Here is an 18,406-nt window from a genome sequence, read left to right as displayed (position 1 = left end):
CACTATGCTGACTTGATGGGTCCCAAGTTGTGAGCACCCAGAAGAAGGGACTGATCTAGGTAACTCTCTATGCAGTGCTTACTCAGCTAGACTTTAATATTAAAGACAGTTGATGTGGACTCGTTTAGCTCCATGGTACAAGATCATATCCCCTGACTGCCCAAGAAGTCTTAAAAGAATTATGGTCATTCAGTGGTCACCCAGTCGTGGTGCTTTTGACAACGCTGTTTCAGAAGAAGTGTGGGCCCCACTGTATGACAAGGCGATTAGCTGCCCTAGCTGGGCTCCAGGGCAGATTTTGTGGTCCCAAAGAGGCATGCATGCTATCTCTGTCCCCTCTGCCTCACGCAGACTGCCAAAGCCTCTGCAGCGGTTGGGCAACCCTGTCAATCTGACCAGAGCCCATGGACCGCCTCTTGGGGTAGGCCGCCCAGAGTTGCATCCCATTACCATCTCAAGGAGGAAGAGTTTTGTAACAGCAGTTCCTGCCCTGGAGAGCTGGTAAGAACTTCTCCTTATCAAAGTCAGCGACGAGGTGGGGGGCAGGGAATGGAGGGAGTAAGGGGCAGAGCTGGGGCTCCCGGAGCAATCAAGGCAATAGAATCACCCCTGCCCTAAAGGACAGCGGTCCCTTTCTGGAGGTTCCACTTGCTCAGATACTTTTATTAGGGCAGGTTCTTATTACAGCAGAATACATCATATTCTAGTAGGAACTCCAGCATGGAGTTCAGACTTACCTGAGGAACTGATGGGGGAGAGGGGACCTAGCTGAAGCCTATGTTCTACGAGGTAGCAAGATGCTCCTGGACAAGAACTCAGGAGGAAATCAGGGGCCAAGAATGGGGGAGCTTGACCTTCACCCCCTGTTTGGGAGGGATGGAAGGGCAATGCTGAAGACCAGCCTCTAGCTCAACATTGCCCCCCAAAGAGTCCCCACCAAGTCCAATGGAGAGCACAGAAGCTCCACAAAGATATTGGGAAGCTCATTAGACTCTGGGGACCCTCCGGCAGAAGGCTCCACAAGGGTCACCATAGACTATCCCAGAGTGTGGCACTGAAAGGGCACCAGTTCCCCAGTGGTGAGTCCAGAGCACACGTCTAGCCCAGCAGTACCAGAGGAGCACCTGGGGGACACCTCCAACAGACTCTTCCAAATTCCTGGGGAGCATTCTACAGGGGGGGTAAGCCCTGCATGAACACACAGGGTCTAAAACAGTGCAATCTGGGTTATCGCTGCTGACGTGACTTCGTTTGTGCTCACAGGCTGGGGGTGACCTGGGAAATATGGGTGACATAATTATTTCTTTAAATTAGATGTCACTCGGATGCACTAACGTACATTGGTTTCCTCACTTTGTCAGTTCATTCAGTGCTCAACAAAATGATATCAAGTACCTAGGGTTTGCCAAACACTGTGTGTGTCTGGTTTGGGGAGACGAAAATTTCATTTTATTTATATATATATATATATATATATATATGAATGAAATCCTTGCTTTCAAGAACCTCACATCAAGGAGGAGGAAGCAGCCAAACTGATGATTATAAATCCCCGAAATTGATGCCATTGTAGAGGTAAGCCCGAGGATGCAGATGAGCACAGAGGGGGGGCGGCAATGCATGGAGGTGACGACTGGGCTGAACTGGAAAGGAGAGAGAGCTGGCCAGCCCAAGGGGGCGGGGATGAGGAAAAGGGAAATGAGTGCCGAGGCCCAAGCGGAACCAGAACAGCTCTGAGGGGGAACTGCAGGTTGTTCCCTGTGGCCAGAGTTAAGGATTCAAGAGGGCATGGCCTGAAATAAGGCTGGAGAAGCACACAGGGTCAGAGGCAGGGGCGTCAGGTGCCATATCAGGAATTTGACTCTGCCTGAGGGCAACGGGAGTCTTTGAAGGGTTGCAAGAGGGAAAGAGGGTGATCAAATTCACATTTTTTTTTTTTTGGCCGCACCACGTGGCTTGTGGGATCTTAGTTCCCCAATCAGGGATCGAACCCAGGCCCACCGCAGTGAAAGCGCTGAGTCTTAACCGCTGGACTACCAGATAATTCCCTCAAATTCACATTTTAGGAAGGTGGTTCTGGTAGAGAGTGGAGGATGGATTGAGGGAGGAAAGACTCGACACAGAGAGCGTTTAGGAAAATAGTGGTCTGGTAATGTTGGTAGTAGAAGTAGCAGCAGCAACCAACAGTGCCAAGCACCATGCTAACTGCTTTATAAATATAGACTCATTTAATCCACATGACAATTCCATGCAGTGGGTGCTCTCATTATCCCCATTTTACAGATGATGAAACTGAGTCCAGTGAGATGAAATAACTTGCCTGAGGTCTACAACCACTGACATTGCTGGGATCCTAACACAGACAGTCTAGCTCTGAAATCACAGCCATCCCATGATGAACGCAGTAGTTTAGGCAAGAGAAAATAAAGCGGGACCTAACATCATCAGTGAAGACGGTGAGGAAGAGATAATCAAGAGAGATGTTAAGGAGATGGCCTCCGTGGAGAGGAAGAGCAAGGCAAGCGTGAGGGGCACGCCTGTTTCCAGGTTAAGGAGGAGGGGCACCCGTGTCAGGGAATTCCGTGAGACCGGTTTTCTACATGTTGAGTTTGCAGCATCTGTGGGACCTCAGGGGAGATTCATGAAGTGATTAAATGTAAGAATTTGAGCTTAAAGAGAAGCTTAGAAGAGAAGCTGGGAACTATAGGTGTAGGAGACACTGGCAGATACTGGGTGGGGGCTGAAGCCAAGGAGGCAGGTGGGCTAGTCTAGGGAGAACAGGTAGAGAAGAGGACCGAGGCAGACTCTGAAGAACATCCATATTTGAGGAATGAATTGAGAAAAAAAGTAACAAATAAGACCAAGAGAAGTTCTCTGAGAAATAAGAAAACAATGGGATCAGTGGGGTTAAATGGTTCAGAGATCAAATAAGATAAGGCTTGAACGGTATCCATTTCACCGTAAATACAGTTAAAAAGCATACAGCAGGCTGGGAGAAGATATTTTACCATGATTGACAAGTATGAGACAGTATGAGTAGACAGGGTAACAGGCCCTTTTATAAACTGATAACAGGAGAATACACTGCAACAGTCTTTTTGAAGCACAATGAGTAGTAGTTATCAACATATCAACATGCACAGTTATGACCCAGCAAAATTATACTTAAGCTACTGAAACACTCGTACAAGTTTCCAAAGACCGATATCCAAAAATGTTCATAGTGAGAACCTAAATATTCATCTATAAGGTAACTGTCAAATAAGTCAGGTTATGTCCTTGCCATGGGCCATTATGTCATCACTGAAAAGAGTAAGATGGATCTATATGTACTGATGTGAAATAGGTATATAATACATTGTTAAAGTGCAGAACAATATAACTAGTTAGATACTATTTTATTAAAGAAGGAAAAAACACGTTTGTATGTGCATGGGGGAAGTCTGGAAAAATATTCACAAGATACAGGTGAACAGAAGGATGGAAGAGTATCACATATTACTTTATATGCTTTTTACCACCTGTTTTCTTTACACTATGCACAGTTTATTTTTATAATATTAAAACAGCTTTATTTAAGAAAAGAGTTTACTGGATTTAGCAACCCTAGGTCACTGGGAACATTGGCAAAAGCTGTTTCCTCAGTACAGTGGGCAGGAAGCTGGTTGCAGTGGGTTGAACAGTGAACAAGAAGATGGCAACGTGGAAAAGGCAACTGCTCACTGCTTTTTCAAGAAGCTTGCCTGTGAAGCGGAGGGCCCAGGGGGAGTGGTCGCTAAAGGAGTTCTAGAACAGAGGGAGGGAGAGAAAGACATATGCAAGTCCAGGGAAAGAGGTGGTTGAGAAGCAGAGGGTGCACGAGGCAAGACCTTCAAGGACGTGAGAGGCAGCGGGGTCCCACGGCCAGGTGCAGGACCTAAAGAGAAGGAAGAACACTTCTCACGCTGCTCGTAGAAGGAAGGAAGAAGTGTACACACAGAGTCCGGCTTACGTGTCAGCTGGGGGCTGGGGTTGCCTGCATCTCCCTTGTAAAGAAGGAGGTGTACGTTGAAAACGAGACAGAGGTAGACTAGGTAAACCTCCACCTTCAGACTGGCAGGCTCTTGCAGAAGCCTTTAGACAAGAAGGCCTGAAAATTCCCAGCGCTCATTACACGGTTGCCAGGAGGAGGCTTGGCCTTCAGTCAGAGTCTCAGAACAGACCTCGTTGTTCCTCTGTGGGAACACCTCCTCTGGTGGGCCTCCTGGATTTCCCCCTCAGCAGCCCTGGGTCAGAACTTTCCAAGTGAAGCCTGCTTTGCTTTTTTCCTGTGCAACAACTGTGACAGCTGTCAAGCCCTGAGTCGCAGAGGAGGCATCAGTGGGCACTCCAATAACACGGCAGCTGTAGCAGCAGCAACAGGTAGGTGAGCAGTTCGGTCCTCGGGCTGCTGGGGACTATTTCTGACAGAAGGAATTTGGAAACTTCAGTCTCCTCCTTTGAGTCCCCTGAGAACTGAGGTGGTAAACTGCAGACACAAAATAAGTCTGCGCCAAGACAGCACGGTGCACATGAAATTTCTACAGTAATGGAAAGGCCCTGTATCTGCACTGTCCAATATGGTAGCCACTAGTCACATGTAGCTATTGAGCACTTGAAATGAGAAACTAAATTTTTATTTTATTTTAATCAATTTAAATTTAAGGGACTCCCGTGGTGGCGCAGTGGTTAAGAATCCACCTGCCAATGCAGGGGACACGGGTTCGAGCCCTGGTCCGGGAAGATCCCACATGCTGCGGAGCAACTAAGCCCATGTGCCACAACTACTGAGCCTGCATGCCACAGCTACTGAAGCTTGCGTGCCTAGAGCCTGAGCTCTGCAACAAGAGAAGCCATCACATTGAGAAGCCTGCACACAACAACGAAGAGTAGCCCCCGCTAGCCGTAAATAGAGAAAGCCCGTGCGCAGCCGCGAAGACCCAACGCAGCCAAAACTAAATAAAAAAAATTTTAAGTGCACAGTATAACGCACTTCAAATATAAATATGAAGTGCTTTTACAAACATATTAAATTTAAGTAGCCACATGGGGCTAATCTCATTTTCCAGGGTACCACATTGAGGCACAGAGAGAAATGACCTGCCCAAGCTCACCCTGACCATTAACAGCAGAACCAGGACTGGATGCCGGTTCTGTATTCACCCCACCGTTGGTAGGCCTGCTGTGGGCTCAGTGGAAATGAAATCAATCTAATGAAAATCAAGAAGTAGGATGGTTAGGAAATGTCAAATCTGGGCTGCCCTTTGCACACCCTGTTGTCTGGGACAGAGAGGTACTTAGTGGAGCTCAGCCCCACACTGCAGTGGACACAATAGCAGATTTGAAGTCAGATTAAAAAAAAAAAAGTCTCAAAAACTGCTTAAAAGTCAGTTCATCTGCGTCACTCTAGGTAAGTTGCCTAACTCCGGAGTCTTAGTTTCCTCATTCAGAAAGTGCACTCTCCATGGGGTTGTTGTGAGGATTAAATGATACAGATTCTGAAAAGCACTTTCCCTGGAAGCTAGGCCTTAGCAGGCACTCAACATTAGAGCTAATGGGACTAACGCTATTCAGGTTAAAGGAAATTAAGATGTACCTGGAAGTCAGCCCCGAAAGCAGACCCACTGCTTTCTCTTGCTTGGGGATGTAGTGGGAGAGACCCCATGCTATTAGCTAATTAACTATTTCAGTAATAATAATCACAACGATAAATGCTAACACCGTGCTTTATATGTGTCTTAAGGGCTTTACAGGTAATCCCTCATTTCATCCTCAGCACAACCCAATTAGTTAGATTCTATCATTGGCCTCATTTTACAGATGAGTAAACTGAGACTCAGAAAGGAAAAGTTGCTTGCCCAGAGTTGCTAGGCTAGCAGAGTTCTTAACTGCTGTTCTCATGGCTTCTCTCCGTGTGTCCTGGGCCTCTGCCTGGGTTTAGCTTCACCTGGCCAGGAGTCACTGTGTTCTCCAGCGTGGAAAAGAGAAAGGTGACAAAGAACGTTTGCTAAATAGCTGGACTCAAAGGTTCTTGCCTAGGGGTCAGCAGCTTAGATGAGTTTGCCATAGGCTTTGAGCACTGTGTGGGCCCTGGGATGCATGGAGCAACAGGTCAGGGTAAGGAGTAGTGGAGGGGACTGAGGCTTCAGTCACTGGGGTGGGGGCTTAGGAGGGAGCAGTGAATTAGTGTTCACTGCTCTGCCTGGATTTATCCTTTCAATTATTATCAACAGCAAATGTGACAAAATATATTCTTGGTGTCACTCAACACTGTTTTCAAAAATGTATTTGAACTTGGGTGGGATTTTAACTTTTATCAAATGGTTTTCTTTCCAAATTAGATGGTCTTGGTTCCAAAGGTAGTAGCTACTGCAGATCCAATTCCAAGTGGACAAGCTAAGAAAAAATAGCAATGCCCTAAGAGAGGCATGCGGTCAGAGCAGATGGTTGGGGAGGGAGGTGAAAGACCAGGTGAGGTAGAACGGGGCCCCCATTTGGGGGTGGGAGTTCTCAAAGGGGTATGGCATGGAGAAGGAATCCTGTGAGGCTTTAAGGATGCCCAGGGTGGATGGGATGGAGACAAGAGGCATTAAGTACAGGGAAGAAAGCCACCAGGCGCACCAGAAGCTAGTTCCGTTTCTGTTGCCTTAAAGAGCTGTTCCCCTTTGAGATGGAAAGATGTTTAAGAGTAGTAACGCTGCTGGGTTGTAAGCATGGGGTGCCCGAGACTGCTGGATTGTGGGGAGAGTAAGACAGGGTGGCTGAAAGAGCCAGGGGCTGCTGAGCTCAGGGCAAAGATAAGAGAAATCCTTGCCGTCCTGGGCCAACTACTTCCTTTGGGTGGGTCTCAGTTTCCTCATCTGTGAAATGGAAAGATTGGCTAGAAAAACCCCACAGGCCCCTTCCCAGTGTGAACTCTGCCAGTTAATAAAATGACTACTAGTTATCAAAGAGTTGACCTGGGAATTAATTATTCAAGCTATCAAAGGCATCCCACACCCTCAGGGGCTCCACCCCAGAATTGAGCAATCTAATCCACCACTCACTTCCTCCACTGTGTTCTCACCACCGCCGCCCTTTGTATCAGGCACATCTGCCTTCCTGGAGGTGTCCCACAGGTGACAAGGCCAGAATCCTGGTAAGTCTTGGAACACCCTTCCAGAATGTCTCTGCTCTCTGTCCCCCTTGTCACCCAGCCTCCATTTATCCCCTCCATTTATCCCCACACTCCTCAGTCTCTCCATTCTTTCTCTAGGCTTCCCTATCCCCAAAGGGAGAGGTTCTGCCCCTCTTGCCTACACCTCTGTCCAACAAGCACCTAGGGCAACTGGCTGCCCACCGCCTTCTCTTGAGGACCCAGCCGGCTCTCCCTGCCTTGGCTAGGATTGGGTCTGAGGAAGAGCCAGATACTACTGAGGCCCTCTTCCCCTATATTAAATGTAAATATATGTGGATTATATTTCTAGAGAGAAAGGATACTGGAATTGTATACAAATAACCTTGAATTTGTTGTTGTTATTATTGTGTTGCCGTTGTTAAAAAGATTGCCTTAAATGTTTGGGCTTTTGTAAATGTAGCATTTTCATGAAGTAAATTAGAATCATCCTTTCCATGAGTTTTTGAGCTATCATGAGTCATTAAGGGGCTGGCAGTTTCATTCACTGAGGGGATCTCCTGCTTGGTTACGGAGAACATGACTGGGTGGTCAGCAGGGGCCAGTCAGTTCAAGGGCATTTGGTTTATGATTCCTGTAAGGGCTGTTTCTCTCGTTCTGGGCCTGAGGAATAGCAAAGAAAGCAATGCACAAAACCTCAAACAATGGGAGTGAACCAGAGCCAGGTTAACTTCATGATATCTCAAGAACTTAGCTTACAGCTATATTTGATACATGAGCTGTGATTTTTTTTTTTTTTTTTTTTTGTAGGAAGTAGATCTGTAGACTGAAAATAGCATGTGAAGCCATTCACACATAGTTGGAATCCGGGCTGTGGCACTAAAGAAGCTCTGTGACCACAGGCTGGTTTCTGAGCCTCGCTGTGACTGTCTATTTATAATTGCCGAACGACCCCATGTACCTGTGAGGCACAAAGCAGATCTCAGATGTGTATCTCCCTTCCCTTAGTTTCTCCCTTTAACTGTCAAAACATCCTCACCAGAGACTGGTAAATTAAAAAACAAACAAACAACAACAAAACATTCCCCTCCCTCACCTTCCAGTGGCTGGAGGTCATTGCCCTGGCCTGGTTTCCATTCCTGAGTTCTCTACCTTCTGTCCTAACTTGCATGGTCTCCCTCTGGACCCTGAAGCTGAGCCTTCACGTCTGGGCGCGGGAGTTCGCCCATACACCTCCAGCCCAGCTCCAGCACAGCCGAGCACTGGATTATCCAGAATGAGGACTTGTCTGTGAAACATGCTTGGCTGTTGCTGCTTCTTCTGAGAGGCAGTTTCTGCGGCTGCCCCAGCTCTGCCTTCTCACGGCCAATGCTTGTAAATGTGGGGTTCTCCTCTCTAAGGGCACAAGCTCTCTGCACCCATCATGCTCTGCAACCACTCTCAAAGGTGGCCTTCTCTTAGGTCATGGGTCCCCTTAAGAACATCTCTGATCGTCTGCTCCCAGAAGTGACCCACCTTGTGACTTCATTAGACATTACCCTGGGCTTCTGAGCAAACTTGCCCTTGACCTTGGGGCTGCAGAGTCAGTGATTTCACGCAGGTTTCGTCAGCAACACTGGCTGAGCCAGCTGTACTATCCACCTCTCTCACTACCGTCCCTGCCTCCTGGCCAGACTGGGCCCCATACTTATCATCACGTCTTTTAGGTTCACAGACTGGTCTAATCTGCTCTATCTGTGGTATCCGTGTGCTGAGAAGGCAATTTATCTGGCTCCCATCACTTAGGGGAGAAATACCTTCTCAGGAAGGTGAAGGCTAAGAATTCTATCACTCTGGGGAAAAGGGGCATTGTTTCTCCAGTTTCCTTAACCTCATTTTAGCTTTTTTTTTGTTATGTATGATTGACAGTAACAGTTTCTTCTGCTAAAGAGAAAAGCTTCCTAGGACCTTTGTTGTTGTTGATGATGATGTTGATATTGTTGTTTTAATATTTGTGTTTCCTTTGCAATCCTCTTTACCTTTGATTAATCTTTTTTAATTGAGATATAATTCACATACTATAAAAGTCATCTTATGTGCATACACACACACACACACACACACACACAATGGAATACTACTCAGCCATAAAAAAGAATGAAAAATGTCATTTGCTATAACATGGATGGACCTAGAAATTATTGTACTAAGTGAAGTAAGTCAGACAAAGACAAATATCACATGATATCACTTATATGTAGAATCTTAAAAAATGATACAAATGAGCTTATTTAAAAAACAGAAAGAGACTCAGACATTGAAAACAAAATTGATGGTTATGAAAGGGGAAATGGAAGGGAAAGGGATGGATTAGGAGTTTGGGATTAACGGATACACACTACTGTGTGTAGAATGGATAAACAACAGGGACCTATTGCATAGCACGGGGAACTATATTCAGTGTCTTGTGATAACCTATAATGGAAAAGACTCTGAAGGAGAATGTAATGCGTATGTGTAACTGAGTCACTTTGCTGTGCACCTGAAACTAACACAACACTGCAAATCAACTATACTTCAATAAAAAAATTTTTAGAAAAAAAAAGTCACCAATTTACAGTATACAATTCAGTGGGGTTTTGTATACAGATGGTCCCCAATTTACAATGGTTCAACTTAAAATTTTTCAACTTTATGATGGTGCAAAAGTGATTTTGCTGTACTTTGAATTTTGAATTTTGATCTTTTCCCAGGCTAGCAATGTACAATAGGATACTCTCTCATGATGCTGGGTGGCGGCCATGCAATCATGAGGATAAACAACCGATACACTTACAGCCATTCTTTACCCATACAAGCAACCATTCTATTTTTCACTTTCAGTATAGAATTCAATAAATTACTTGAGGTATTCCACACTTTATTGTAAAATAGATTTTGTGTTAGATGATTTTGCACAACTGTAGGCTAATGTAAGTGTTCTGAGCACATACAAGGTAGGCTAGGCTACTCTATGCTGTTCAGTAGGTTAGGTGTATTAAATGCATTTTCGACTTAGGATATTTTCAACTTATGATAGGTTTACTGGGACGTCACCCCACCGTAAGTTGAGGAGTGTTATACTCAGTAACACTCCCCCACCCCCAGCCCCTGGCAGCCACTAATCTACTTTTTGTCTCTACCAATTTGCCTGTTCTGGACATTTCACATACATGGAATCACACAGTATGAAGCCTTTTGTGTCTGGCTTTTTTCACTTAGAATAATGTTTTCAAGGTTCATCCATGTTGTAGCCTGTATCAGTACTTCATTAATTTTTATGATTGAATAATGTTCCCTTGTATGTGTATACTACAATTTGCTTATCTGTCTATCAGTTGATGGACATTTGGATTACTTCCACTTTTTCGCTGCATGCTGCTAAGAATATTCACATACAAGTTTTTGTGCAGACATATGTTTTCTATTCTCTTGGGTATACTAGGAGTGGAATCACTGGGTCGTATGGTAACTCTATATTTAGCTTTCTTAACAACTGCCAAACTGTTTTCCAAAGCAACTGCACCATTTTACATTCCCACCAGCAATGTATGAGGGGTTCAACTTCTCCACATCCTCATCACCATCGTTATAGTCCTTCTTTTTAAATTATGATCATGCAAGTGAGTGTGAGGTAGTTCCTGAGCCTTTTTACTTTATGTTCTTCACTTTAACACTGGGTTCCATGTTGAGGTGGGCTACAGACTGGCGTAGGGTAACAGGATGGCCAGATCTTGTTATAAAGAAATGGCATGATGCTGATATATTTTGTGGTTCAAAAGGAAGTTAATTCAGTAGCTGGTCACTTTACTTCCTCTCTGCAAACTGGGATAATATTTCAGGGTGGCTGCAGCTTCCCCCAAAAGAGGGCTCTCTGCTACCCCCATAACAAGGGCAGAGCCCACAGAGGTTAGCCGGGCATGCTGGAGAGTCAGGTTTGGAAGAAGGCACTACTAGCAAGGCAGGAAGGGTCCCCAGCAGGACTGGAAAGCCACCAAAACAAGGATCGTGTGTCTCCACCTGCCTTCTCTGCTTCCTAATGCCCCTCCTCCTTAGGCTGGGAACATACTGCCTTTCTCTGCTCACCCCTACATGGCAGAATCTGCCTGTTCAGAGCTCCCAAGATAATGTTACATTTCCACCCATGTGGAGAATCAGTCAGCCACCTGCTTATGATTTTTAATATATTTTTTTCAAACTACACAAGTATGCCCAGAGCAGGCCCCACGCATCTCAGAAGAAAAATTCTGGGCTGTACTAGTGGAGTCAACTTTCTCTTAGCTCGAGCATCCTGAAACTCCATGCTGCTATCACTCAGACTGTTTTTCCAGAACACTTCTTTTTTTTTGCAGTACGCGGGCCTCTCACTGCTGTGGCCTCTCCTGTTGCGGAGCACAGGCTCCGGACACGCAGGCTCAGCGGCCATGGCTCACGGGCCCAGCCGCTCCGCGGCATGTGGGATCCTCCGGGACCGGGGCACGAACCCACGTCCCCTGCATCAGCAGGCGGACTCTCAACCACTGTGCCACCAGGGAAGCCCCGGAACACTTCTTTTAAAATAACTTTCAGAAAGTTGGACAAAGGGACTCATCTCTTAGGTTTATAGTCAAGCCTTGATCTTTTCCTAGGGATCTAACACAATTGGATTGCCTGCTTAGTCCCCCAGATTGAGAACTGAATGGTACCTCATGTTTCTGACATTAAAATCAGCCTCAATAGTAAGAGATGCCCACCACCAAGGATCCAAGACATGTTCTGTAGGGATTATCCAAGGGGACGTTTCAACAATGGTTTGGGTGACAGCAATGTTATGGAAAGTGATAAGAACCTCTCTCTGATGTTGAAGGGAACTAGACACTTTTTGTGAAATGTATCACGTTTTACTAAATATGTCTCCAAAACCGTAGTGCTGTGGCCATTCCTTGAAGTGAAAGTTACTTCCATGCAATATACAAGCTAACACAAAGAATCCTATCTAAATGTTGTGAGCAGACAGACTAGAATCTGGGGAGATTTATTGTGCAGTAACCCTCGTCTCTCTTCTCTAGGCCGGAAATTAAGTTTACTTCAAATATGGAAGGATTTAACTGGGAAAACTACAGCGATGGAGATTTTGATAATTACAGCTACAACACTGATCTGCCCCCTATTCTACCGGACTCTGCCCCATGCCAGCCGGAATCTCTGGATATCAACAAGTATGCCGTGGTCGTCATCTATGCCCTGGTCTTCCTGCTGAGCCTCCTGGGAAACTCCCTGGTGATGCTGGTCATCTTATACAGCCGGGTGGGCCGCTCTGTCACCGATGTCTACCTGCTGAACCTGGCCATGGCTGACCTGCTCTTCGCCCTGACCTTGCCTATCTGGGCCACCTCCAAGGCAAAGGGCTGGATCTTTGGCACAGCCCTGTGCAAGGTGGTCTCACTCCTGAAGGAAGTCAACTTCTACAGTGGTATTCTACTGCTGGCCTGCATCAGCATAGACCGCTACCTGGCCATTGTCCATGCCACACGCACGCTGACCCAGAAGCGGCACTGGGTCAGGTTCATATGTTTAGGCATCTGGGTCCTGTCCTTGATCCTGGCCCTGCCCATCTTCGTCTTCCGAAGGGCCATCCACCCGCCCTTTTCCAGCCCAGTCTGCTACGAGGACATGGGTGCCAATACAACGAAATGGCGGATGGTGATGCGGGTCCTGCCCCAGACCTTTGGCTTCCTCCTGCCCCTGCTGGTCATGCTGATCTGCTACGGACTCACCCTGCGCACGCTCTTTGCGGCCCACATGGGGCAGAAGCACCGGGCCATGCGGGTCATCTTTGCTGTCGTGCTCGTCTTCCTGCTCTGCTGGCTGCCCTACAACCTGGTCCTGGTTGCAGACACCCTCATGAGGGTCCGGGTGATCGCGGAGACCTGTCAGCGCCGCAATGACATTGGCCGGGCCCTGGATGCCACCGAGATCCTGGGCTTCCTCCACAGCTGCCTCAATCCTCTCATCTACGTCTTCATTGGCCAGAAGTTTCGCCACGGACTCCTCAGGATCATGGCCACCCATGGCCTGATCAGCAAGGAGTTCTTGGTCAAGGACGGCAGGCCTTCCTTTGTTGGCTCTTCTTCCTCTACTACCCTCTGAGACCGCACGCAGCGCTCCTCCCTTCCCTTCAGTATCCGCCCCAAGCCGCATGTCCTCTGGCTGCTCACAGCCCTGTGTCAAGGCAGGCAGCCCCCCATTGTGGTTACAGAAAGTTGCTGAGGCCACATCCTTACTAGGCCCCCAGCTATGGATTCGAAAGCCCTGGCCCCCACCTCTTACCGTAATTACCATGTCAACTGCTAGAGCTCAGTCCATCCTACCCCTGAGACCACAGCACTCTGTCTTCTGGCAGACATTCTTTGAAGACATTCTTTGAAGTGATTACAAAAATTTCCCACCATTGGGAGGCATTAGTGTCAAACACCATTGGTTGCTTCCCCAGCTCTCCCTTTCCTTGCCTGCTAACAAAGTCCACCTCCCTTGAGAGAGGCTGAAAATGACAGATACTCACTTTCTCAGACTTCCTTAAGCCAGCAGTGGCCATATCATCTGGTTCTGATAAATAAGAATTAAAGGCAAATTGTGTGCTGGTAAATCACTTTCCTGGGGGAAAAAGTCTTGGTTTGTAGCATTTACCACCTTCTGTGGTGTAAATAAATGCTCCCACCATGACCAATTTCAAGGTGGCAGTGTTTAGCAATGAGATCACACGATCTAGAAAATGTAATAATCTGCTTTCACAAGCACATACAAACTGGCTTCAGTGCATCATTGCTTAAGAAGTCTACTGAGGCCAGGAAACCCCTGGGAAGTATTCCTGATATGAGAGAGAGAGAGAGAGAGAAAGGGAAACATATCTTTGGTTCTTGCTTTTTAATATGGTTATAGGATATGCTATGTGGTGCCAAGGCAGCCACTTTGTGAAAATGAGATGAAAAGTATGCCCAACACACTCGAGTTGCTGGAGCCAAAGGATATAAAGAACCGGAGAGGACTTCCCTGGTGGTGCACTGGTTAAGAATCCGCCTGCCAATGCAGGGGACACAGGTTCAAACCCTGGTCCGGGAAGATCCCACATGCCGCAGAGCAACTAAGCCCATATGCCACAACTACTGAGCCTGCGCTCTAGAGCCAGCAAGCCACAACTACTGAAACCCGTGCGTCTAAAGCCAGTTTTCCACAACAAGAGAAGCCACTGCAATGAGAAGCCCATGCACTGCAATGAAGAGTAGTCCCCGCTTGCTGCAACTAGAGAAAGCCCGCAAGCAGCAGCGAAGACCCAATGCACCAAAAAATAATTAATTAATTAATTAATTAATTTTTAAATAAAAAGAACCTGAGAATAAAGAGCCCAGAGTAAACCTAAGCATAAACAGTCAAACGATTTTCAACAAGAGTGCCAAGGCTATTCAATGGGGAAATGATAGTCTTTCACCAAATTGTGCTGGGAAAATTAGATATCCACATGCACAGAATGAAAGTGGACCCTCACCTTACACCATACACAAAAATTAACTCAAAACAGATCAAAGACCTAAAATTAGGGCTAAAACTATAAAACTCTTAGAAGAAAACACAGAGGGAAATCTTCAGGTCATTGGATTTGGCAATGATTTCTTGGGTATGACACCAAAAAACACAGGTAACAAAAGAAAAAGTAGTTTAATTGGACTGCATCAAAGTTTAAAACTTCTGTGCAGCAAAGATCACTATCAGCAGAGTGAAAAGGCAAATCACAGAGTGGGAGAAAATACTTGACATCGTATTTCCTATAAGGGATTAATATCCTTATAAAAAATTCCTACAACTCAGCAAAACACAGACAAACAAGCAAACCACCTAATTCAAAAATAGGCAAAACACAGAGCGGCTGGGCCCGTGAGCCATGGCCGCTGAGCCTGCGCGTCCGGGGCCTGTGCTCCGCAGCGGGAGAGGCCACAGCACTGAGAGGCCCGCGTACCGCAAAAAAAAAAAAAAAAAAAGGCAAAAGATTAGAGAATAAACATTTCTCCAAAGAACATAAACAAAGATCCTATCACTAATAATTAGGAAAATGTAAATCAAAACCACAATGAGGTACCACTTCACACATATTAGGATGACAATTGTAAAAAAAAAAAAAAAGAATGAAAGAAAGAAGAAAATAACAAGCACTGGCAAAGATACGGAGAAACTACAACCTTTGTGCACTGTTGGTGGGTATGTAAGATGGTGTAGCCACTGTGGAAAACAGTGTGACAGTTCGTCAAAAAATTAAACATAGAATTACCATATGATCCAGCAATTCTACTTCTAGGTGTATACCCAAAAAAACTGAAAGCAGAGACTCAAACCAATATTTGTACACTAATGTTCATAGCAGCACTATTCACAATAGCCAACAGGTGAACACAACCCAAATATCCATCAGCAGATGAATGGATAAACAAACTGTGATATACCCCTACAATGGAATATCATTCAGTCTTAAAAAGGGATAAAATTCTGTTATATGCAACAGCATGGATGAACCTTGAAAACATTATGCTAAGTGAAATAAGCCAGACGCAAATGTTATATGATTCCACTTATATGAAGTACCTAGAATAGTGACATTCATAGAGACAGAAAGTAAAATAGTGTTTACCAGGGGCTGGGGGGAAAGGGGAAAATGGGGAGTTATTGTTTAATGGGTACATAATTCAGTTTGGGATGGTGAAAAAGTTCTGGAGATGGACAATGGTGACAACTGTACAACAATGTTAATGCCACTAAACCGTACACTTTAAAATGGGTAAAATGGTAAATTTTACGTTATGTATATTTTACCACAATTAAAAACAAAAAACCTTGTACCAAAAAGGCAAACTTGAACCACTGGAACCACCGACCTGTAACTTCTTAAGTGAGATAATTAAATGTCTTTTTTTGTATAAACTACTTTTAGTTGGGTATTTCATTACTTGCAACAAAAAACATCCAAAGTGCTACAGAGAGGTCGGGCAAGAGTGAGCAGAGGTCCTGAATGAGGGTCTTTACAATAAATAAATCCCTTCGTTGTGTATCGGGTACATAGAGAGAAGGTCTAAAATCGAGATGGAGGCTGGTATTTCTTCCTTCTTCCCCAGCCCAAGCCTCCTGCTGCTCAACATGTATTATGGAAGGAAACATGTCCTGGCATCATCTTGTGCTTCTCGTATCCTTGGGTGAGACAGGAGTCAAGAGTGTCAAGGGTGGGACTTAGAATGGCCAAGAAAGTCTACCAAATCAGCTGGATTGGGTAGTTGGAAGGCAGAGAGCTCTTCTGAGCTCGACCAGCAGCTCTCACTTTGACTCATCCTTCACACTCTCCCCTCTCCCACCCACACACACACCCATCATTCAGGTTTGACAAAAGGGCACTCAGTTTTGTTTCTTTTTATGGCTGAGTAATATTCCATTGTATATATGTGCCACATCTTCTTTATCCATTCATCCGATGATGGACACTTAGGTTGTTTCCATCTCCGGGCTATTGTGAATAGAGCTGCAATGAACAGCCATAAAAAGAAACGAAACTGAGCTATTTGTAATGAGGTGGATAGACCTAGAGTCTGTCATACAGAGTGAGGTAAGTCAGAAAGAGAAAGACAAATACCGTATGCTAACACATATATATGGAATTTTTAAAAAAATGTCATGAAGAACCTAGGGGTAAAACAGGAATAAAGACACAGACCTACTTGAGAATGGACTTGAGGATATGGGGAGGGGGAAGGGTAAGCTGGGACAAAGCGAAAGAGAGGCATGGACATATATACACTACCAAACGTAAAGTAGATAGATAGTGGGAAGCAGCCGCAGAGCACAGGGAGATCAGCTCGGTGCTTTGTGACCGCCTGGAGGGGTGGGGTAGGGAGGGTGGGAGGGAGGGAGATGCATGAGGGAAGGGATGGGGGAACAGATGTATATGTATAACTGATTCACTTTGTTATAAAGCAGAAACTAATAAAAAATAAAATAAAATAAAATAAAATAAATAAAAAAGGAGGGTAAGTGAGGCAATTAAAAAAAAAAAAAGGGCACTCATGCACAATGGGAAAATGACTGTGTCACCCAGACAAAACAAAGAACTGGACTCATTCCTTCAACAGTATTGAGAACCTACTCTTCTAGGGCTTTGAGTATATAAACAATCAAAACAGAGAGTGCCTCACCCTGGCACAGCCCCTGTTCATAGGGCTGGTCTCTGAAGGAGGGGCCCTGGCTCTGAGCAGCCTACTAAGGAAGTAAGGAAACAAGGGGAACTGAACTTCACTGTCACCAGACTTTTACCAGGTTCCAATCCCTTTCATGTTAACAACTCTCTGACCATTAAATCAAGGAGACAGCATCTGTGGCTATGACAAGAGGCCTCTCCAGGCAGACAGAGGCAAACCTCTGAGCTTCAGTGCTCAGGGGGCAGGTAACCACTTCCCCTAACTCACGAAAGTGCTTTTCCTTTTCCAGTCAACAAGCAGGATTAATTCAGCAACAATAATCCCTTGTTCCAAGCTCACTCTGCCAGGCACTGGGCTAAACTCAGGATCAAGCATGACTTAGCTGCTCTGGCTGAGTCTTCAGAACAGCTCCCGATTCAGCAGGAGGGAAAGGCAAGGGAATGTGTATTTACAAATCATCCAAGTTGCCAGAGGGACCCATGGTGTCCTGACAGGACAAGGCAAACGGACAGGACGGCTCGCTGAGATGTCTGTCGGTGGGAGGAGGCCACTCTGGTGCCAGGAATGCTGCTCTTTCCTCCCTGAACAAGGGCTAGAGGAAACATGGTTCTCCAAGGAAAACAAGAGGATAAAATAAGCCCAGAAGCAATGAGGCAGAGGCTGAGTTGTACTTACGTGAACTATTAATATTTATCCCTGGCTCTTACACTCTCTCTCGCATACACATATAAAGACAGTCTTGGCATAAATAATCGACCAGCCAAGCCATCACTAGGACAGGGCATGCTTTTTTTTTTTTTTTTTTGCGGTACGTAGGCCTCTCACTGTTGCGGCCTCTCCTGTTGCGGAGCACAGGCTCAGGACGCGCAGGCTCAGTGGCCATGGCTCACGGGCCCAGCCGCTCCGCAGCATGTGGGATCTTCCCAGACCGGGGCACGAACCCGTGTCCCCTGCATCAGCAGGCAGACTCTCGACCACTGAGCCACCAGGGAAGCCCAAGGCCAACTCTTTTAATACATAAATGAGGAAACTGAGGCCCAAGCAAAGC

General features: G+C 45.9%; 2 protein-coding genes across 2 annotated transcripts in view; one reads left to right on the top strand and one right to left on the bottom strand.

Moving 5' to 3' along the window:
* The window catches only part of CXCR1 (C-X-C motif chemokine receptor 1), a 40,430-nt gene that overhangs the window by 274 nt on the left and 21,750 nt on the right, over positions 1–18,406 (bottom strand). The gene's annotated exons all lie outside the window — the stretch shown is intronic.
* LOC309809534 (C-X-C chemokine receptor type 2-like) lies at positions 12,202–13,778 on the top strand. The gene has a single exon (XM_082630690.1). It carries the CDS (start codon positions 12,224–12,226, stop codon positions 13,277–13,279), a length of 1,056 nt encoding a protein of 351 aa, XP_082486816.1. The 5' UTR covers positions 12,202–12,223; the 3' UTR covers positions 13,280–13,778.

This window comes from Mesoplodon mirus, assembly GCF_964341445.2.
Source record: "Mesoplodon mirus genome assembly, chromosome: 8".
In the NCBI taxonomy this organism is placed as follows: domain Eukaryota; kingdom Metazoa; phylum Chordata; class Mammalia; order Artiodactyla; family Ziphiidae; genus Mesoplodon; species Mesoplodon mirus.
This window is presented reverse-complemented; position numbering and strand designations above follow the sequence as displayed.